Source organism: Nicotiana sylvestris, chromosome 4, assembly GCF_000393655.2.
Source record: "Nicotiana sylvestris chromosome 4, ASM39365v2, whole genome shotgun sequence".
Lineage (NCBI taxonomy): Eukaryota > Viridiplantae > Streptophyta > Magnoliopsida > Solanales > Solanaceae > Nicotiana > Nicotiana sylvestris.
In genome coordinates this window covers 27,936,448-27,960,248 of record NC_091060.1, presented here as the reverse complement: position 1 = coordinate 27,960,248, position 23,801 = coordinate 27,936,448, and the positions used below count along the sequence as shown (strand labels likewise).

The 23,801-nt window shown below is 39.7% G+C and overlaps 1 protein-coding gene across 1 annotated transcript; it reads right to left on the bottom strand.

The window, feature by feature from the left end:
* Positions 1-312: 312 nt before the first annotated feature.
* Positions 313-6,476, bottom strand: LOC138889363 (uncharacterized). Its single transcript, XM_070172661.1, has 3 exons — positions 6,060-6,476; positions 5,167-5,879; positions 313-424 (listed from the first exon to the last, which is right to left on the bottom strand). Exons 1-3 carry the CDS (start codon positions 6,474-6,476, stop codon positions 313-315), a joined length of 1,242 nt encoding a protein of 413 aa, XP_070028762.1.
* Positions 6,477-23,801: the final 17,325 nt, after the last annotated feature.

The following is a 23,801-nucleotide window of genomic DNA, read 5'->3' as shown; positions in this document are numbered from 1 at the left end:
AGAATAAATAGATTGAGAGCAAAATACACATGGATTCTATCAGAAAGAAGTAGACATGTCATTGCAGTCAACATAGAGGTAAACATGTTCTTGCAGCAGACACATAGGTTCGATTAAGATAGAAGTGTGCATGTTATTATAAGGAAGCATATAGGTTAAGAAGCATGTAGTCTAATTGAATGGCAGTACGCATACTGACTATGAATAATGAGCATGAATCACATAGGTCTAGTTAAAGATAAACAGGCTGGTATAAAATCCTACTGATCTATTAATATAAAATGGACATTGTGGGAATATGAAATACACAGATCAAATCATACAGAGGTTTTCATGATAGTAAAGTGAGAGCATACCAGTTAAAGAAGCAGAAGCAGAAAGTAAAGCAACGGGATTCAACAGTCTAGTCCTAGCTTTCAGCCGACTAGACAAACAATAAGCACAAGTAGCATATAGAGATGAGAGCAGAGTTTGTGTGTGAGTGTGTTTGTGAACTGTTGTTCGTGTCCTCGAGAGGTAAACTAAGACTGTATATATAGCACATTAGGGAGTAGAGCAAATAAGGTAAAGAGAATCAGAAGTCAATCAATTAGGGGGAAATCAAATAATCATAGAATCAATTCATGTGAGGGAGTCCGGAATAGACCCCTTTATTAGGGGTAATCACTTAACGGTCACAGCAACAAAAAAAGGTTAATTAGGGTAAGGAATTCAAATCATACCAAATAGGGAATCAGTAAGAATCCTAAACCATAAGGATAATTTATAAAGGTAAGGGAAGTAATCAAATAATCAATCAAGCTTGAGAGGGACAGAAAATTGGGGGACTATAACCATAAATCACTCTGATTGAGTTTCAAATAAGGCAAGAAATGGGTTTAACAGCCAATTAGGGTTAGAACCTATAAATCAAGCAATCAATCACACGAATAAGGCAATCATAGGTAATTAGAGACCAATCGAGGGTCAATCAACCTATAAATAGGCAAGAGACACCAATTAGGAACCTCTGGATTAAGGAAAGCAAGTAGAAATCAGCAAATTATTTCAGCAAACAATGAAACCGTAGATAATTAAGTTAATCAGTCAATTATTCAAACAATAACGGATAAAATGTTGAAGTCAAACAATGAACAGTCAAGCAATCAAGCCTAGAACATAGTCATTACAGAAAGATTAAACAAAACATGAGAAATTTCAGAAAAACCTTTGCAAAAATAGACGAAGCAGAATCCCTAATTTTGAAAAGTACTTAAAGTTGATTAACAGTAGGGAATCAGAAAATTCTTAAGGAAAACGGTCATGGAAACTTGAAAACACTTTAGATACACAGATATTCGACCAACAAATAATAAGGAAACCCAAAACCCTAAAGTAACATAGTGCAAAAATCGATCAACAACAAAGAAACAAGAGATCTTTAAAGAAAAGTCATTGACGAACTCCGAATCATTCCAGATCTACAAAGATCTGGACGGATTCATGTTCAAAGATCAGGGCTTGAGGAAAAGGGGAGGGGTAAAGAGAATCTTGCTTTGAACCAGAGATTTGAACCATAAAACATCGAGAGAGTAGCACTCACAAACTGAGGTAACCACTTGAATAGTCTCGAACAAAATCTGGCTAGATCTCTTCGAGATCTTTCCATTAATCGGGCAACCAAGGGAGGTATGAGACCAGTAGAAGTCTCAAACAACCATAGAAATCCATGGAATGGGTAGGAATCGAAGATATTAGGGCTGGTTTTGGGTGGCAGCGATTAGGGTTAGAGTTTGGTCTCAGAGAGAATCAGAGAAGAGAGAGTTTCAGGGCGGCCGGTGGTGACAAAATGACTAGGGTTTGGGGTTTTTTGGGACTAAAAAAGGAAGGTAATGATACAGATCGTTGATCTTAGAGATCAACGGTCATGATTGGTCATGGGGGTTGGGGCGGGTTGAATTTAATTGGTTTGGGTTGGGGTGGATTTGGGCCGGTTTTAATTGAATTGGGATTGGAGAATTGAAATTAGGCTGGTTTAATAGGCTAGGTCCGAAAAATAAAAAAGACTATTTGCTAAATACCCATTTAATTGAGAAAACTATTTTGTAAAAATAATTAACAGATTAAAAAATAATCTTCATGCCTAAAAATATTTAAAATAATTATTAGTATTTAAAAAATACAAAAAGCTATTTTCTGGTAAAATAATGTACTAACGCATGCATGGGCTATAATTGCAAAGTTAATGTAATTATAACACAAAAAATACAAATATGGCTATTTATGAAATAATTAAAACTTATTACAAATGTAAATGATAAAATTAGACCACAAAACGTATTATAAAATTATTTGTGATGCAATTAGTAATTGTTTGCATAAATAAAAATACTGGAGTAAATTAATTAAAACCCTTAAAAATGCAAAAATTATAGAAAAATATTAATTGATGCTAATGCATAGTTTTGGAGGTATATATACATTTTTTAAAATATTATAGGGAAAAATTGGGTATCAACGGCTGCCCCTCTTTACCCGAGAAGGATGAAAGAGTTTTCGGGTAAAGAAATGATGGCCAATTTTGATCGAATGGGATGTTTTAAAAAAAATAAAGGCCAGTCCCTGGTCTTTGAGCTGCCTACATATCCCTGACTTTACAAGAATCAGGCCATGTATAGTTCTAGACCCACCAGTAAATGAAGCCGATGGATTTGTTATAGGTATGGTAGCCAGTTTTAGCAAAGGTTCTTTTGTGAAGGGTAATGTCGGATGGAGTTATGGTTGCGAATCTGGAATGTAACGGATGCATTATAGGGTAGATAGCTGGATATCACAAAGTTGGATGGGTAATTGATGGGAATCAGTTATGAATGGCAAAGTGAAAATGGCATGAGCAGAAACCGGAGCGAAGGCTACTCCTGTTTGAAGAACGGTTACCTCTTGTATTACCTACAAAACTTAAAACACAATAGATGCAACCATAGAGATGATGCAAATTCCCTTTGGACCATGAAAGATTGTCTTCGAACGGTGCAGATGACGTCCTTAGACCATGATGTTCTAGGTCATGAATTGTGAGATAGGGGATTCGCAGGTCATGAAATGATGTTCTCGGGCCATGAGGATAGTGCCTCACGAACCATGACGCCTTTGATTAATGATACGCAAATTTGAGAGATCCTCAGGCCATGGCATAGTGTCTTCCGGCTTTGAGGATGATGCCTTTAGACAATGATGCCTTTTGACAAGTTGGCGATATTTCAGCCTATGAGATGCAATAATATGATGCTAAAATCAACAAGACAAGGCTTAATCTTATGAGGTTACGGGCAGAGCGTAGCCCGAAAGAGGAGCAAATAAATAGTGTCGGAGAGACAGTGCTTAGTCTCGATAAATAAAGGTGATGATTGACCTTATACAAATAGGAGGCAGAGCTTAGCCTCATGCAAGATTCGGGACGGGGCTTAGTCCCATGTAAATGGAAGGCAATGCTTAGACTTATGCATATATGGAGGCAGGGCTTAGCCTCATGCAAAGATTTGAGACAGGGCTTAGTTTCATGCAGAGAGAAGGCAATGCGTAGCCTTATGCAGATATGGAGGCAGGGCTTAGCCTCATGTAGGATTCAGGACAGGGCTTTGTCCCATGCAAATGGAAGGTAGAGCTTAGCCTTATGCAAATGTAGAGGCAGGGTTTAACCTCATGCAAAGATTCGGGATAGGGCTTAGTCCCATGCAAATGGATGACAAAGCTTAGCCTAATGCAAATATGGAGGCAGGGCTTAGCCTCATGCAAGATTTGGGACAGGGCTTAGTCTCATGCAAAAAGAAGGCAATGCTTAACCTCATTCAATGAACATGTAGCAAGTAGGAGTAAAATGTGTCTTAGCTGGAGGTATATTTGGTGTCTGGTGGCTCGAATGATAGTGATTTTGCTACGTGTATACATTTGTGAGTGCTACTGTTACGTCAAATATGCCCGCGCTCAAAGAAAAATTGTAATTTTTGGAAGGGGAGGTTGGTTCATGCCTTCGTCTGCTAACTTTGCTTCGCTCTGTTCTAGAGGCCTTGTTTGGGTTGCCCTGGGTAACACTTGGCTGTCACAGAAATAGAGTTTTTCGAAAATATGCACTTATTGATGAAAGTAGAGTTATTTTAGAAAACATAGTGAACTCTCTAGTAATTTAAATGAACTGGTGACTGTAACACATTTCAGACACATTGCAACTTTCTCCTTCTAGAATTTTGAGGGTTCTCCTCAAAATTCTGCCCCAGTTTGACAAACGATCCTTCGGCCATTTGTGAGTGACGAAACTTGTTGAACCTTCTTCAGAACCAATTCTACCCCAGTTTCATAACCAATTTCTGACCACCTAGCATATGCTGGCGTTGGCTGGACTTGCCCGGAATTTTGAGGGTCCTCAAAATTCTACCCCAGTTTCTGGTTCTGGAAATAATGAAAATTTTATTATGATATCACCGAACCCACAGGGCTGCCTACGTATCCCCTCTTAGACGGAAATCAGGTCAAGCGTAGTTCAATTACATCAGATGAAGAAATGTAAGTAGTCTAAATATAGTATCTCTTGACTGCGTCTGAATTGATTGGTTTCGGCCAAACATCATCGTCTATTTCTGCAAGTATGAGTGCTCCTCCTGTTAGCACCTTGTGAACCATGTAGGGACTTTTTCAGTTAGGAGAGAATTTCCCTTTAGCTTCATCTTGATGCGGGAAGATCTTCTTCAGCACCAGCTGTCCTGGTGCAAACTGTCTTGGTTTGACCTTTTTGTTGAAAGCTCTGGACATTCTGTTCTGATAAAGCTGACTGTGACATATTGCATTCATTCTTTTTTCATCTATAAGGGCCAGTTGCTCATAGCGGTCCTTATCCATTTTGCATTGCTAAGTTTGGCATCATGTATGATCCTCAAAGAAGGAATCTCTACCTTGGCTTGGATGATAGCTTCAATACCGTAAACCAGTAAATAAGGGGTTGCCCCAGTTGATGTGCGTACTATAGTGCGGTACCCCAATAGGGCAAAGGGAAACTTCTCATGCCATTGTTTGTGGTTTTCTACCATCTTCCTTAATTTCTTCTTGATATTCTTGTTGGCCGCTTCCACAGCTCCATTCATTTGGGGTCTGTATGTTGTAGAGTTTTTGTGCTTGATTTTGAAGGTTTCACACATGGCTTTCATCAGATCACTGTTGAGATTGGCGGCGTTATCAATGATAATGGACTCAGTAACTCCGAATCGGCAAACAATACGATCATTGACAAAGTCTGCAATGACTTTCTTGGTTACAGCTTTGTAGGATGCAGCATTTACCCATTTTGTGAAGTAGTCAATGGCCATTAAAATAAACATGTGCTCGTTTGAAGTAGTGGGCTTGATCGGACCGATGACATCCATTCCCCAGGCAGCAAAGGGCCAAGGTGCACTTGTTGCGTTGAGCTCATTGGGTGATATCCTAATCATATCTGCATGTACCTCACATTGGTGGCATTTCTGAATGTACCGGATGCAATCCGTCTCTATGGTCATCCAAAAATATCCAACGCTGAGTATTTTCTTGGCTAGAACAAAACTATTCATATGTATTCCACAAGTTTCGGCATGTATTTCTTCGAGCAATCTAGAAGCTTCCTTTATGTCAACACACCTTAATAATCCTAGATTAGGGGTTCTTATATACAAGGTCCCTCCACTTTGGAAGAAGTGATTAGATAGCCTCTGCAGTGTGCGTTTCTGAGTATGGTTCGCCTGTTCCGGGTATTCTCCTTTCGCCAAATATTCCTTAATGTCGGCGAACCAAGGCTTTCCATTTGTTTCGTCTTCAACATGAGCACAGTAAGCCAGTTGATTATGGATTCTCACCGGGACAGGATCAATGAAATTCTTGTCTGGATGTTGTATCATTGATGCCAAAGTGGCCAGTGCATCTGCGAACTCATTTTGAATTCTGGGCACATGTTTGAACTCTATTTTTGTGAATCTTTTCATCAATTCCTGTACGTGATGCAAGTATGGTAGTATTTTGGTGTTCTTTGTATCCCATTCTCCTTGAACCTGATGTACCAGAAGATCTGAATCTCCAATCACCAATAACTCCTCTATATTCATATTGGTGGCCAAATTGATCCCTATGATGCAAGCCTCATATTCCTCCATGTTGTTGATGCATAGAAACCTAAGTTTCACGGATACAGGGTAGTGTTGACCTATCTCTGATACCAAAACCGCTCCAATGCCCACTCCTTTGAAGTTTGCAGCTCCATAAAAGAACATTCTCCAACCATCGTAAGCCTCAGCAATGTCCTCTCCTATGAATGATACTTCTTTCTCAAGATTTTCAGCAAGATGGTATACCAATGCTTGTTCCTTGACCGCCTTCTGAGTTACGTAGACGATGTCAAACTCACTTAATAGTATCTGCCACTTGGCTAATTTTCCTGTCGGCATGGGCTTCTGAAAGATGTACTTCAGAGGGTCCATCCTGGATATGAGGTATGTGGTATAGGAGCAGAAGTAATGCCTCAATTTCTGAGTTGTCCAGGTCAAAGCACAGCAAGTGCACTCCAGCAGAGAGTATCGTGCTTCTTAAGGTGTGAACTTCTTACTCAAGTAGTATATGGCTTGCTCCTTTCTCCTTGTCTTGTCATGTTGTCTCAAAACACATCCAAAAGCTCCATCTAATACAGATAGATAGAGTAGCAAAGGTCTCCTAGGTTCTGGCGAGACTAGGACTGGTGGTGTGGATAGGTATTCCTTGATTTTGTCCAAAGCTTTCTGACAATCTTCGGTCCAACAGGTTTCAGCATTTTTCCTCAACATTTTGAAGATGGGTTCACATATAACTGTAGACTATGCTATGAAGCGACTGATATAGTTGAGACGCCCCAAGAAGCTCATCACGTCCTTCTTGCTCTTTGGTGGTGGTAACTCTTGAATAGCCTTAACTTTGGACAGGTCCAACTCGATCCCTTGGCGGCTGACAATGAATCCCAACAGCTTTCTCGCATGAACCTCGAAACATTTTGCAGGGTTCAGCTTTAAATTATACCTCCTTAACCTATCAAAGAACTTTCTCAAGTCTGCTATGTGATCTGCGGCCCTCTTGGATTTGATAATGACGTCGTCAACATACACTTCTATTTCTTTGTGTATCATATCATGGAAGATGGTTTTCATGGCTCTCATATAAGTAGCCCCAGCGTTCTTTAGACCAAATGGCATCATTTTATAGTAGTACACCCCCCATGGTGTAATGAAAGTTGTTTTCTCTGCGTCTTCTTCATCCATCTAGATCTAGTGATAACCTGCAAAGCAATCTACAAAGGATTGGAGCTCATGCTTGGCACAATTATCGATCAGGATGTGTATATTTGGCAGTAGAAAGTCGTCCTTGGGACTTGCTCTATTTAACTCTCGATAGTCAACACATACTCTGACTTTCCCATCTTTCTTCGGAACAAGTACAATGTTGGCTAACCAGGTTGGGTACTCGACTACCCTGAGGACTTTGGCCTTGATTTGCTTAGTGACTTCCTCCTTGATTTTCAGGCTCATATCTGGTTTGAACTTTCTGAGTTTCTGCCTCACCGGTGGACACATTGGATTGGTAGGCAGCTTGTGAGCCATTATGGATGTGCTTAGACCGGCCATGTCATCATATGACCATGAAAATATATCCTCATATTCCCTCAAGAAACGAATGTACTCCTCCTTCTCTATCATTGATAAGTGAATGCTTATGCGAGTCTCCTTGACGGTTTCAGCGTCTCCCAAATTTACTGCTTCGGTTTCGTCCAGGTTGGACTTAGGCTTATTCTCAAAGATCTCGAACTCTCGGACAATTTCCTGAGGTATTTCATCTTCTTCCTCTGAGTCACTATCCTTATGTTGCGTTGTCTCATTACATGTCACAATTATCGGTTTATTAGGAAAAGTAATAATAATGTTGTAGAAAGAAAAGTGCAAAGATAATAATGAATAATAAATAGCAATGCATTGATTAGAAATTGAGAACATCCGAAACAAGTATGGCTTGATGAATCGATCAATTATTTTGAAACAAGTGAGTCTTTAAAACAAAATTACTGAAAATATCTTAAATTCCTAGCATGGCTATAGAAACAAAGCACGTTAAGCTACCCAGGAACTCGGCGGGCCCGGGATGGTGTGACAGTCCAATTCCAGAAAACGGCTCCTTTCTCCACTTTCTGAATGGTGCGGCCTTCTTCCTCCTCTTCCTCAATTATTGCACTGCAATTCATGTACTCGTCTTCTAAGAACAAATTCCTTAGCCCAGCTAAAGCTTCTTCCTCTACAGTTCTCCATATTGTGTCAGACTGGTGAAAAGTCTGACCCAAATATGGCACCGGTTGCTCGAAAGGGTAATAAGGACCATGCTAATGGAGGCGACCAACCATCATACTCTTGCCATGTATACTGGTATCCAAGCCCGAAGTTTGTACCATGATGTTTTAGCTGTATAGATTTAGTAATGCCCTGGAGATTCTTCCCAAGCCTTTTGCCGGGTTCATACCTAGACCATGCCAGTATGCTTTCTATTTTGTTACTCCAGCATTTGTCTTTCTCAACGGCATTGACATGTTCGATGTGGTGATACGTTTCCCCTCCTAGCCTTCTCATGTTCCCCATAATCAGGATTGTTTGACTGGTGTAAATGGGGTTACTCCTATCTCCGTGAATGATCACCTCCTGATGGTTCCATTCGAACTTCACGGCCTAGTGTAGTGTGGAAGACACAGCCCCAGCAGTGTGTATCCAAGGTCGACCCAATAGAAGATTGTATATAGTTGATATGTCAAGCACCTGGAATTCAACATCGAACCAAGTTGGCCCCATTTGCAGGCAAAGATTAATCTCCCCAATTATGGCATTTGAGACCCATCAAAGGCTTTTAGGTTCATACTTCCTGCTCGTATCTCAAGAAAACCTTTGCCCAATCTTTTTTAGAGTAGTCAACGGGCAAATGTTGAGGCTTGAACCTCCATCTATCAAGGCCCTGGCAACAAATTTATCTTCGAACTACACCGTGATGTGCAATGCCCGGTTGTGACTTAAACCTTCTGACGATAATTCATCCTCGTGGAAGGCAATCTTATGACTTTCCAGCACCTGCCCTACCATATTGGCCATTTCTCCGCAGGTGATGTTGTTGGGCATATAAGCTTCATTCAATACCTTCATCAAAACATTCTTGTGCGCCTCTGAATTTTGCAATAATGATAAGATGGATATCTGGGCGGGGGTTTTGTTCAAATGATCGACAATGGAGTATTCCCTCGCCTTTACTTTCCTCCAAAGATCATTCGATCCAGTTTCAATGACAGGTTGCTTAGTAGCATCCTCCTTGTTTGATCCTCCCAAGTTTCTAGGTGTATAGATCCTTCCTGTTCTGGCCATTCCTTGTGCAGCATCAGACTCTTCCATTTTTGCCTTTCCTTTTCGCCTAGCTTCAGCAACGTAATCCTAAGGTATGGATTTGGAAATGAAAGGAGGTATGGTTGATATTGTCACTGTGAAAGGGTTGGCCACTTATACCTCAAATAGAGCAGGTGTGGTTGTACGCGAAGCTACCTCTACCTCAAATGGAACTGATGCGGCTACCTCAACCTCGACTGACGACTATGTCTGCACCATGATAGGAGTGAGTGTGACTACAAATTTAAAGTCGTCGCCTTCCTAAATAAGCCCGATTGACCCCTTAGGATCGCATTCCTCATCCGTCTCTATCACATATACCCACATCACCCCTATGATCTTGGAGAGGATTGTTGAAAACGTTGGCGCAACTTCTTTTGCTTGTATGACCTTGTTGTCAATCAATGTCTGAATTTTATCTTTCAATGTTTGGCACTAGTTAATGGTGTGCCCCTTCATATCGGAATGATATGCACAGGTTTTATTTGGGTTGACCCTTTAAGATAAGTTCTCCACTGCCACAATAAGAATATGAGTGACATAACCAGCAGCCTTCAACATTTTGTACAACTGGTCGATGGGTTCAGCAATAGCGGTGTATTGTCTGGGTAGTTTACGATCAAAGTTAGGTCAGGGTTTCTGGTAACTTGGACAAGTTGGAGGTGAATGATAGTGGGCTGGCTGGGTGTTATAAGTATGAGGCGGTGGCAGGTTAAGAATATCTAGGAGATGAGAGTTGGTATGTGGGTGGAGGCGTTTGGTATGTGAGTAGAGATTTTGGGCCTTAAGCCACCATTACTGCCCCCACGTCTTTCTTCTTTGATATGCCTCCTAATTGCAATGCTTTGTTCGTGGCTTGTAATGCCTCAAAATTTGTCACCATTTCATTTTTGATACCTTCTTCAATCCTTTCTCCGAGTTTGATGATATCAGAGAATTTGTGGTTCTCAATGACCATTAGTCTCTTATAATACTGTGGATCATGTGCCCTGACGAAGAACTTGTTCATTTGTTCTTCTTCTAGTGCTGGTCTGACCATGGATGCTTCTAACCTCCATCGAGTAGCATACTCGCAGAAAATCTAAGTTGGCTTCTTCTTTAAATTCTGGATGTAGAAGACATCAGGTGCATTCTCCGTGTTGAACCTGAACCGGTCCATAAATTTTGATGTCATACTCACCCAATTGGCCCACTTCTTAGGGTTTTAGCATATGTACCAGGACAGGGTATCTCCAGTAAGACTTTTCATGAAGAGCTTCATTCGGATCCTTTCGTCTTTTCTAACCCCCACGAGCTTGTCACAGTAAGTTCTCAAATGAACCTTGGGATCACCTATTCTATCAAACATCTCGAACTTGGGAGGTTTGTAACCCTCCGGTAGTTTCACGTCCGGTTGTATGCATAGGTCCTCATAATTTAGACCTTCTATCCCTTTGCCTCCTTCGACACCCTAAACTCGACTTGTCAATTTCTTGAGTCCTCGGCCATGTTCTTGATGAGAAGGTCCTTCTCAGCGGATTCTGGTGTATAGGAGATTAGTTGAGTAGAGTGAGGTACGGTTTCCACATATATAGGGGTGTTTTGGTCAGTACCAGGGACTTGGGTGTAGTGGTGATCGTTGGTTGAGTTTTAAGGATCGGGAATGGGTTATGGTGTGTTCTGAGGAGTGATAGGTGGTGGCTTGTGGGTACTGGATTGGTTGATGATGGTGTTGTAGTGGAGTTGGTATTGATAAGGGATTGAGATTTTGAGGTGGAGTTGCATATTGATATGGTGCGGGAGGGTTATGTGGATGTTGGTTTGGTGTATTTTGGGGAGGTGTTGGGTTTTTGGTATTTTGTTGGTTGATATCGAGGATGTTCAGGGTGAGGTAGGTTTGCTAAGTTGCGGACTTGCTCAAGTTCCCCATGTAACTCCAGTATCTTTTGTTCCAACAACAAAACCAAGTCATTTGGTGTCGAAGTACTCCGACCGTCTGAAGTTTTCGCATTTTCCTTTCGAATACCACTTAAGTCATCCATCTTAGCTTTCCCTCTACTTCTCGTATTACTTGGAGGAGGAGGATGTGGAGGGCCTCTAGATCTGGTGTGATATGCTGATGATGCCAGTATGTGCGAACCAACCTTGAGGGATGGGAATAATAAAAAATAAAGGAAAATAAAAGATAAGCAAGTCAGTAAGGATTCTGAAAAGTTTGCGGTATTTAAACACATATTGCGGGAATGTAAATTCGCATCCTAATTTGGGAGCCTTGTTATGACCGAGGTAGGCCTTGCGACAAATATATTTGGAGAAATTCAATGCCAATAATTGCCTCATTTCATTAATGTAAAAATAGACGACCCCAAAACGAACTAGATAAGATAATGTTACTAATGGCACCTGGCCTTATTACATTTTTAAAAAATCAAGTAAACCTAATCTACTTGGTCCCAGACGGACCTCTCTAGACTAGATGCTTTTGTCGATTAGTTCTCCCAGTTCACGCAGGTTCAGCAGTAAGAATGCCCTTGCCAAATGTCCTCATTCGTTTCCCTCAGCGTTTTGGCATCGGTGACTCTCTTTCTCATTTTCCCTTCCAATTCCATCAAACTGTACTCCAGATATTCCAGCCTTTTGCTGGATTTAACATCCCTTTCTTTCCACTCATTGATCATTTCCATGTCGGCCTTATGCTGCTCTATATGCTCAGCTTCAGACTCACGAATTCTTTTGTGTAGCTTGTTATACTTTACCTGTGCTTCAGCAACTTCGTCTATGACCCTGTTTCCAAGACCAACCCTTGGCTCAAAGATCCCTGCTATGTTATCATCCAACCATGACAGGTAGAAGTATATGTGACCCACATGATATCGGTCTGGCTCAATGGTATCCTTTTCCACTATAATCTTCAAGTTCCACATATGTTGTGCTTCATTCTTATATGGGATGGTGTCACCCTGAAAATCAGGTATAAAGTGACTCATTTTAGCGACTCACAGTATGACTTCTCTCCTGCCTCTCATAACCCTGAGGGAAGCATAAGGGTATATGCCCCTTAACCCAATTAGTACCAAGTGGGAAACATCCCTGGATCTGATGATGAACTCATCGGTAGGAAACCACTCGAACATCCATTGAACGTGGTCCTCAGTTAACTTGTTGAAAAACTGCACCCATCCTACAACATCCTTAGGTTAGGCAAACATGTCTGGAATATAGGTCATTCTCTTGGGATGATGAAATGTCATGTGATCATTCCAAGGCCTTCACGGAAATTCCTGATGGTATTGACCTCCAAAGCGGAACACAACCCTTTCTTTGTCCCAAAACATGGTGGCAGCCTCGATCAGCATTTTGTTTGGCTGAAGATCCAACAGAGAAGGAAAATTTCATAAGACTTGTTTCACATGATTTTGGTCACTTGAAGGAAGATCCCTTCACCATTCTAGCAGAAGTGAAGGTATGCTACCGACCAAGACAAACCTGGGGACTTTGAGCCTCATTTTCTGCAAAACAAAGTATGGGTTAGGCCATTTCCCCCTCCAGGTTCATCTATTTATACAACAGTGATTAGCATATTAGCACTTATTTCTCCAAAATTAATTCACACAATCATGGTTGCGTCCGTTGGGATTATGGAAAACCCGATGGACTTTTGGGTGAGGCTTGTCTCAAAGGATTATTATATGGACAACATATTAACCTATCTAGGTTTGACCATGATGCATGCACAATTGATCAGAGTAAGGTTGCTATAGAAATCTAGACCGGGACCCTCAAGCGGACAACTTGAGGGGGAAAGGCACGGAACCGTCGAACGCATCGCTGATCAACTAGTTTTAACGCAAATACGCCTTTCCAAATTTGTAACGACCCCGATTCCCCCTCCGTGAACAATCGTGACGGCACCTAGTCTCTACGACTAGGTAAGCCTAAATTGCGGAAGATAACCAAAATGTGCTCAAGTAAACAATTTAAAAATAGAAATAAAGCAATAACAGTGTTTAAATGTACCGCTCGGCATACACCATGTATAAATCTCATAACCAATATCCAAATCCAAGACCCGGAAACCCATGAATCACAAGCTAAGACAATTCCACATAGCTCTAACTCGAGAATATCTAAATAAGAACAGAAAAGTATAGAAGGGCTAAATACTAAAGGCATGAATAGAAAGGGACTTCTCGGTCTGCGGACGCAGCAGATGTACCTCGAAGTCTCTAGAGAAGTCGTCTCCCTCAAGGATGGTAGGCCTGAGTAGAAGTACCTAGATTTGCACATGAAAAACATGCGCAGAAGAGGTATGAATACACCAAAGCGGTACTCAGTAAGTGTCAAGCCTAACCTCGGTTGGGTAGTGATGAGGAAGGTCAGGGACCTACTGAGATTAAATAAATATAGAGAATATGAGACATGACAGTATAAGATAAGCAGTGCAGTTGAAAAATCTATAGTAAGAATCAACACAGGATAATAAGGAGTACAATAACGGAAACAGAAATAATGGCAAACACCAGGAAGTACCACTCATAACAAGGATGATAACCGGGGATCTCTCAGTATCTCGAGGATCTCTTAGTACCCTTCATATATGCCGGGGATCTCTTGGTATCCCGAGGATCTCTCGTATCCTCAATGTATGCTAGGGATCTCTTGGTATCCCGAGGATCTCTTGGTATCCTCAATATATGCTAGGTATCCTCAATATACGTGCCAGGTATCTATTGGTATTCCGAGGATCTCTCTGTATCCTCAATATACGTGCCAGGGATCTCTTAGTATCCTTTACCTCAGTCCAGATCATAAATACGTACAGGGGATCTCCCGGGATGCCGTACCGTAGTCCCAAATTAAAACACATAGAAGCAACACAAGAATACTCAATTAAATGCGAAATTTAGTACCAAATAAACAGTTAATTTTAGCCTAACGTGATTCACGTAATGAAATTAAAGCAGTTTAAGCAAATAGGCAATTAAGTCAACTAAACATGCTTTTCTAAACTACAACAGGCTAAATTCACAAGTAGCTAAAGCACGAAAAAGGAACTCAATTGAAATACTTAAAGTAAAACCGGATTTTCAATAATTAGCTCAAGTACACACTCGTCACCTCACATATAAGGTATTTCAATTACCAAATATATCATATCTTAAGGGGAAGGTCCCCCACACAAGATTAGACAAGCCACTTACCTCGAACCAGCTCAAAATCAACGCAACACCACGTCTTTGCCATGAGTACTCGACTCCAAATGGCACAAATCTATTCAATTCAATTGCATAATGTAAAATATAGTTCAAGTAACTAATACTACGAAGAAATTCTAAGCCAATACGCGAAATTAGGTAAAATGACCAAAACGCCCCTCGGGCCCACATCTCGGAATCAAGTAAAATTTACATTTCTATAATCCTCACATTCTAATGAGTTCGTTTATATCAAAATTATCCTAATTCGACATCAAAATCGTGATCCAAATTCAATTGTTAGGTCTAGAACCTTTTCCAATTTTTCTTCAATTTTTCCACACCAAATTCGAATTTAAAGGATAATTTTAAGCATAGATTAGTGGAAAACAATCAAAAACGAGTAAGAATCACTTACCCAAAACACCCAGGTGAAAACCCCTATCCAAATTGCCTATCCCGAGCTCCCAAATTAATTTTTCCAAGTTTTTGAACAAACCCTCGAATCTGTCCCCTTTTCTGCCCAGTTGTTCCGCTTCTGCGATCAAGGGACCATACCTGCGGTCCCGCTTCTGCGGAGAATCGGCCGCATCTGCAAAAATCACTAACGTCCCAAATATCCGCTTCTGCGATACACTTTCCGCACCTGCGGCATCGCAAGTACGGTATCCTTCTCCCACCTGTGGCTCCTGCTGGACTTCCCCAATTCCGCTTCTGCGGTTAAAATGTCGCTTTTGTGGCTCTGCATCTGTGTTCCCCAAACCGCAGATATGAAAATACCAGAAGACCTGCTGCAGCAACTTCAACTCCAAAATTTTCCTCCGTTAACCATCTGAATTCATCTCGAGGCCCTCGGAACCTCAACCAAAGGCATCAACATATCCTAAAACCTTATTCAAACTCGTACTAATCTTCAAAACACTTTAAAAACATCAAAACAACCAAAACACATCGGATTCAAGCCTAAGTTTCTAAAATCTTCCGAATTCCATTTTCGATCAAAAACCTTACCAAAACACGTCCAAAAATTTTGCGCATACATCCCAAATGACACAACAAAACTACTTCAACTCTCAAAATTCCATTCCGAACCTCGGATCAAAATCTCACTATCGAACCGGAAACTTCCAAAATTCAACTTTCGACATTTCAAGCCTAAATTAGCTACGGGCCTCCAAAACACAATTCGAACACGCTCCTAACCCCAAAATCACCCAATGGAGCTAACGAAACCATCGGATTTTCATACCGATGCCATTTTCATATTGTTCTGACTATGGTCAACTTTCCAACACTTAAGCTCTCATTTAGGGACTAAGTGTCCCAAAACTCGTCGAAACTCAAAAACGAGCATCCTAAAAAATCACATTAGCAGAAATAAACTTGGGGAAGGCAGTTAATAGGGGATCGAGGCATTAATTCTTAAGATGACCGGCTGGGTCATCACAGAATTTAAAAGGGTGATATATTGGAAGAGCGCAAACACTCATCAAGAGTTACTATAGGATTGATTACGCGCGAGGGGAATATGATGTTGAGAATGATTTATGCAACAATAAATAGCATGTTATCAAGTATTTGCACATTTTAAAAATGATAAATGCGGTATTTAAATAATTGAAAGACATATACAAAAAAGAAAACAATGAGACAAGTCAGTTTCGGGAAATAAAGGAAATCATAAATGCTTGAGAATAAGCAATTAAATCCAAGTAAAGGGGAGAAAAGGAAAGGGTGCACATGTGTTAACAGAAATAAACATGCTTAAGATTAATTCACAAAAACAAGTTCGTCATGGTAAGAGCCTAAAATATCCCCAGCAGAGTCGCCATGTTGTTGCACCCCCTTTTTCCTCGCGGAGTGTGGGTTTCGACATTCATTAGGAACAACTCATTTCCTTTTGAGAACTGGGTGTTTGAATTTGAAGAGTCGCCACCTAACGGATTTAAGGTGCGTTAGGGCACCTAGAGCAAATAACTAATGAAACCGGTTTGCATTACCAGAGATTGGATAAGGGCTCGAAATAACCTTGAGGAGAAGGTGTTAGGCACCCCTCACAATCCACAACGGTTGATCACGGTCGAACTCGGATTATGTGAATTAGTCATTTAACAAATAGGTAGTCTAAGCACACATATGAGATAAAGGAAATTTGAAAGATAAGCAGTCTAAGCACACATGGGTAAATAAGATGAGGGAAGTCCTAGGTTTGTTAGCCTATAGGATCACATCTGTACAATACCCAGTAAGCCGTCCTCAACTAGAGGGTTATGCGTGGTATTAGCGCACAGGTCATCATATACTTTACTACCCAATTACCCTCCCCTTGGTCATTGCCTAAAACGTTCTAGCAACCTTAAGATGTATCCTATGCATGCACTACCCGTCGCTTTACTTATATAGTCCCGGAGGTACTTAGGACTTCTAGTTAAGGTGGATCTAGACTCTCATACAGTAATTAAAAGGAGAAAACTTTAGGTGACAAACAAAACATGTAGGACTAGACCAAGGATATAACAGTTAAAGGCTCATATTTTACCTCTACAAATAGAGCAAGTAAGTGCACATCTCAAACAACAGATTTTAGATATTTTAGAAAGGTCCTAGAACAGGATATCTAGGTGAGCATGGCAAGCAGAGAATATGCAGCATTGAGTTAAGGCAAAGCGTTAAAGGCCTAATTAGTTTGCCTACTGATTTTAGAGAGGCTTGCTGAATCTGGACAATCACAAATAAGCAAAGCATAGTTTCACAGTTTTATTAGACCTTGATTACCTATAGGCTTGCCTAGGCATGGATCGGTAATACCCTATAAATATGTTGTCTCATCAGAATTCTGGGAATCGGTTTAAAACAGTTTGAGTTTATTAAGTCATATAGACATGCTGCCTGGGTGTAATAACTGATTTTAGACTTATAGATACAGGCAGCTAAATGCATAAACTGGTTTTAGAATCCTATAGGCATGGCATCTAAATGCAGCGATTAGTTTTAAAATATGCTGAAGACTGATTTAAACCTTGTTAGTATGCAGAAACTGATCTTTTGCAGGAAGGACTGATTAATTCTAAAACCTCTATAGGCATGGTATCTAAATAAATAGATATTGTAACAACCTATAGGCATGGTATCTACCCTTTCCCAACAGGATATGTATAAGCAACCCTCCCCTTTACTAATTTTCCCAATATCTGTTTACAAGAAATTATTATTACATACCAACATTAATAAAAAATTACAGAAGTGAAATTGCTACAACTATAGGGAGCCTGAATATAGGCCCAAAGGATAAACCTAGCAGATTAGGCCTTCAACCAGTCCAAAAATGCCATAACCTCATAGTGCATCCAATAGTATCCTGGTGTGTCAAAGTTCCCAAGGGCCTCGGGGACCCCGAGCAATGCTCACACCAGAAAATTTCAAAGTAACCCTTTGTGAGCAAGTTTTGGAAAGCCAACTCTAGTGTGTCAAAGTATAGAGGAGCCTCATGGACTCCAAACAATGCTTACACTAGAGGGGCAAGACCCTAGGTGTTCTAAGAATAGGAGTTTTAAACAACAGGTAGTTTTTAAGAAAATAATTTTGGATTTCCAGGAAGTAAGGAGCAAACAAGGTCATTCAATCATTGTAACTCAAACAAAGGTCCCAGCAGTCAACTAATAGACAGAAAAAAAGTAACTTAGAGTTTCAACTTAGTTAATTAACTACCACTAGGTGAGCATTCAATCACATACAGAGGGATAGTAGGTCTGGGGATTCATATTGGTCAGAGGTGAACATAAGATAGAAGGGATATGCTAGTGAAGAGGAAATAAGCATGAGTCTGGTTAATATGGAAACACAGACTTCTAACTAAAGCAATAATAAACAGATTGAGAGCAAGACATACATGGATTCAATCAGGCAGAAGTAGACATGTCATTGCAGTCAACATAGAGGTAAACATGTTCTTGCAGCAGACACATAGATTCGATTAAGACAGAAGTGGACATGTTATTATAAAGAAGCATATAGGTTAAGAAGCATGTAGTCTAATTGAATGGCAGTACACATACTAACTATGAATAATAAGCATGAATCACATAGGTCTAGTTAAAGATAAACAGGCTGGTATAAAATCCTACTGATTTATTAATATAAAATGGACATTGTGGGAATATGAAATACACAGATCAAATCATACAGAGGTTTTCATGATAGTAAAGTGAGAGCATACCAGTTAAAGAAACAGAAGCAGAAAGTAAAGCAACGGGATTCAACAGTCCAGTCCTAGCTTTCAGCCGACTAGACAAACAATAAGCACAAGTAGCAGATAGAGATGAGAGCAGAGTTTGTGTGTGAGTGTGTTTGTGAACTGTTGTTCGTGTCCTTGAGAGGTAAAATAAGACTGTATATATAGCACATTAGGGAGTAGAGCAAATAAGGTAAAGAGAATCGAAAGTCAGTCAATTAGGGGGAAATCAAATAATCATAGAATCAATTCATGTGAGGGAGTCCGGAATAGACCCCTTTATTAGGGGTAATCACTTAACGGTCACAGCAACAAAAAAAGGTTAATTAGGGTAAGGAATTCAAATCATACCAAATAGGGAATCAGTAAGAATCCTAAACCATAAGGATAATTTATAAAGGTAAGGGAAGTAATCAAATAATCAATCAAGCTTGAGAGGGACAGAAAATTGGGGGACTATAACCATAAATCACTCTGATTGAGTTTCAAATAAGGCAAGAAATGGGTTTAACAGCCAATTAGGATTAGAACCTATAAATCAAGCAATCAATCACACGAATAAGGCAATCATAGGTAATTAGAGACCAATCGAGGGTCAATCAACCTATAAATAGGCAAGAGACACCAATTAGGAACCTCTGGATTAAGGAAAGCAAGCAGAAATCAGCAAATTATTTCAGCAAACAATGAAACCGTACATAATTAAGTTAATCAGTCAATTATTCACATAATAACGGATAAAATGTTGAAGTCAAATAATGAACAGTCAAGCCATCAAGCCTGGAACATAGTTATTACAGAAAGATTAAACAAAACATAAGAAATTTCAAAAAAAAACCTTTACAAAAATAGACGAAGCAGAAACCCTAAATTTGAAAAGTAATTCGAGTTGATTAACAGTAGGGAATCAGAAAATTCTTAAGAAAAATGGTCATGGAAACTTGAAAACACTTCAGATACACAGAGATTCGACCAACAAATAACAAAGAAACTCAAAACCCTAAAGTAACACAATGCTAAAAATCGATCAACAACAAAGAAACAAGAGATCTTTACAGAAAAGTCATTGACAAAGTCCGAATCATTCCAGATCTACAAAGATCTGGACGGATTCATGTTCAAAGATCAGGGCTTTGAGGAAAAGGGGAGGGATAAAGAGAATCTGGCTTTGAACCATAAAACATCGAGGGAGTAGCACTCACAAACGGAGGTAACCATAGGCGGACCCACCCTTGAAGAGTCTCGAACAAAATTTGGCTAGATCTCTTCGAGATCTTTCCATGCAATAACAAAATTGGGCAACCAAGGGAAGTAGGAGACCAGTAGAAGTCTCAAATAGCCATAGAAATCCATGAAATGGGTATGAATCAAAGATATTAGGGATGGTTTTGGGTGGCGGCGATTAGGGTTAGAGTTTGGTCTTAGAGAGAATCAGAGAAGAGAGATTTTCAGGGCGGCTGGTGGTGACAAAGTGACTAGGGTTTGGGGTCTTTTGGGACTAAAAGGAACTGAATGATACGGACCGTTCGGTCACGATTGGTCCTGGGGGTTGGATCGGGTTGAAATTAATTGGTTTGGGCCGGGGTAGATTTTGGTCGGTTTTAATTGAATTGGGATTGGGGAATTGAAATTGGGTTGTTTTAATAGGCTAGGTCCAAAAAATAAAAAAGGCTATTTGTTAAATACTCATTTAATTGATAAAACAATATTTTTAAAATAATTAACAGATTAAAAATGATTTTCATGCCTAAAACTATTTTAAAATAATTACTTAGTATTAAAAAAATACCAAAAGCTATTTTTTGGTAAAATAATGTACTAATGCATGCATGGACTATAATTGCAAAGTTACTATAATTATAACCCAAAAAATGCAGATATGGCTATTTGCAAAATAATTAAAACTTAGTACAAATATAAATGATAAAATTAAATCACAAAAATTATTATAAAATTATTTGTGATGCAATTAGTAATTATTTGCAAATAAAAATACTGGAGTAAATTAATTAAAATCCTTAAAATGCAAAAATTATAGAAAAATATTAATTGATGCTAATGCATAGTTTTGGAGGTATATATGCATTTTTTAAAATATTATAGGGAAAATTGGTATCAACAAGGATTGATCTATACAGTTGGATGAAGCTCTGTGGGTACAGAACTGTATTCAAAACAACCATAGGGACTTCACCATTCAAACTATTATATGAAAAATCGTGTCACCTACTTGTTGAGATAGAAGATAAAGATTATTAGGCAATTAAGATTCTTAATATAGATCTTAGTCTTGCAAATGAACATAGGTTGGCATAGATGAACGAATTGGAGGAGTTTAGACTGGCTGCGTATGAAAATGCGCGAATTTTCAAGAAAAAGACAAAGATGTGGCATGATCGTCTGATTAAGCAAAAGGAATTTCATGAAGTGGACAGATCTTACTATACAATTGTAGACTTAGGTTGTTCCCCGAAAAATTCAAGTCAAGATGGACATGCCCGTATGTGATGAAACATGTCTCATTGTATGGCGCCATTGAGATCCAAGATGAGGAAGAGAATGAAAGCTTTACGGTGAATGGGCACAGGTTGAAATCGTACTTTGTTGGAGGATTTGACAAGAAATCTTCCAGCATCGTGATCAAACGATAAGTGACGGAGTCAAGCTGACGACTATAACTCAGAACTATTTCTAACCATTTTTCTTGCTTGTGTAGAATAGCTAGATTATTGTAGTGTAGGATTATTAGAGTTTAGAAGTTTTGACAATTTTTTGAACATGTATGAGCATAAATTGGACATAAAATAAGTATATAATAAAGTTGGGGTACAACCCGTAGGTTAAAACGTGAAAAAATGGGAACTCTGAGAAAAATGAACTAGCGCACCACATGGGGTGCCGCACTAAGCCAAAGGTCGAGTCTGACAGAGAAGCAGCTCTCTGAACTTCTCCACTACTGCGCCACATGGGGCGTCGCACCCCGTGACGTGGTTGTATATTTTTTTCGGCCAGATTTGAAAAAAAATATCTAAAAAATTAAAAAAACATAACGCTCACCTAGCCCTTGATCTCATCCCCTCCCCTCCCCCCCCCCCCCTTTCTCTCATACATGGGGCGTCGCACCTCGTGACGTGGCTGTATATTTTTTGTCGGCCAGATTTTAAAAAAAATCTGAAAAATTAAAAAAACATAACGTCCACCCAACCCCTTTTTCTTTCCCCTCCCCTTTTCCTATCTCTAACTTCTCTCCTCTCTAACCCAAATCCCTCATTCTTCTTCTTCAAATTTATTCCCCTTAAATCCTCCTATAACTCCCATCCATCTTCAAGGCTAGTTCCTCCTCTCATCTCTTCTCTTTCTTTTAGTATTTAATTTTAGTATTTTAGTTAACTTTAGTTTAATTCCCTTAACCCTAGGTAGATTAATTATTTTTACTAATCTTTAAGCTAGTTTTCTTCTATTTTTGCTGAAAGTTATGCATAAACTTGTAGGATTTTAATTGTTCTTATGATTGTGGACGATTTTTGGTGTGTTTTGATGGTATTGAAATTATTTTGTGTTAAAGCTTGGTGGGGGTGCCCATATGGCTGAAAATTGGTGAAGTTTTGTGTAAAAATTGTGCACTTTGTGCTATTATAAAGATGTGGAGATGTGATGATTGTGTTGGGTGGTGTGTTGATGTGGTTGTATGGTGGTTCTAACCTAATTTGAATTAAACTAAGATGATAAAAGTTTTGCCCACAATGTGTTTGTTGAAATGCCTTAGTGACATAAAATTGTGTAGTGTTGCTAATTTAGAAGGAAAGTGTGTTGTGGGATGTATTGCTACATGATTAGTGTGGGGTGGAAAGGTCATGTTATTATGTTGTGAAATTTTAACGTGTTACCCCTGAATGCTAATCGATTGACCACCCCATGCTAATGTATTGCTAGGTGCTAATTGGGATGTCCAATTCATGCTAAGTACTTGTGTAGTGTTGTATGGTAAAACCTTCACTTTGTTAGTAGTAAATTAGTATAACTTGTCAAATTTTCTTTTCTTAGTTACTAGTTTAGCTTCTTAATTTGCATTTTACACTTGTATAGTCTGTGGTTATGTTGTTATAATATTATGTTGGTGGTTGGGTGGGTTGTTAATTGCTTGTGGAGTACATTCAATAGGGTAATCTAAGTCCCCGATATACATTGTACTAGTGAACATGCCAATAATATAAGTATGGGGTGGTTACCCTATTTGGACTTGTTTTTATTTTTAAGTATTGTGGCTAATGTTGTTCGTCTTGTGCATGTACAATGTCTCGCCGTCCTAGAAAATGCTCTAACATAGGTTCCTCCGAGGTTGCATCTAGTAGCCATCGAGGAGATAGGCGGGCACCTTCCCCACCCTAGTGGAGGAGGAAGAGGAGCGCATTGATCCAGATGTGGATTTAGTACCGGGCTACTAGTATGGCATTCGGGTTGTGCCAACTGATGCTAGTATATGGTACTGACCTTTATTCCGGTGGTGAGTCCCGACCCGGAAGTTGGTATTGATTATGGTAAGCTAGTTAGGAAGTACTCGAGGATTAAAAACAATAGCAGATACCTGGATTTTGAAAGCTTGTTCTGTCCCGGTGAGTCGGTGAATGTGAACATGGTCAAGAAATTCTATGCTAGCTGGCAACCTAAGGCCAGTTTAGATGTGGTATATGAAGTGGAGGTGAGGGGCAAGATGATTCCCTTTTCCTAATAACTGGAAACAGAGCACTTTCATGAGGTTGATGCGTCGGCCCCCTATCGTGATATTAGACACCAGCTGTGTGGCACCGGTTCTCTTGCCACATGGATGTGAGATGCTAATGATTTCCACAAAGACATGAAGAAATGCAATTTTCAGTGTCCCGCTAGAGTCATTATCCGGTTGATTAATGCAAAGATCATGCCTACCCAAAACAACACTGATGTCTCCCGAATTAAGGTGTGTCT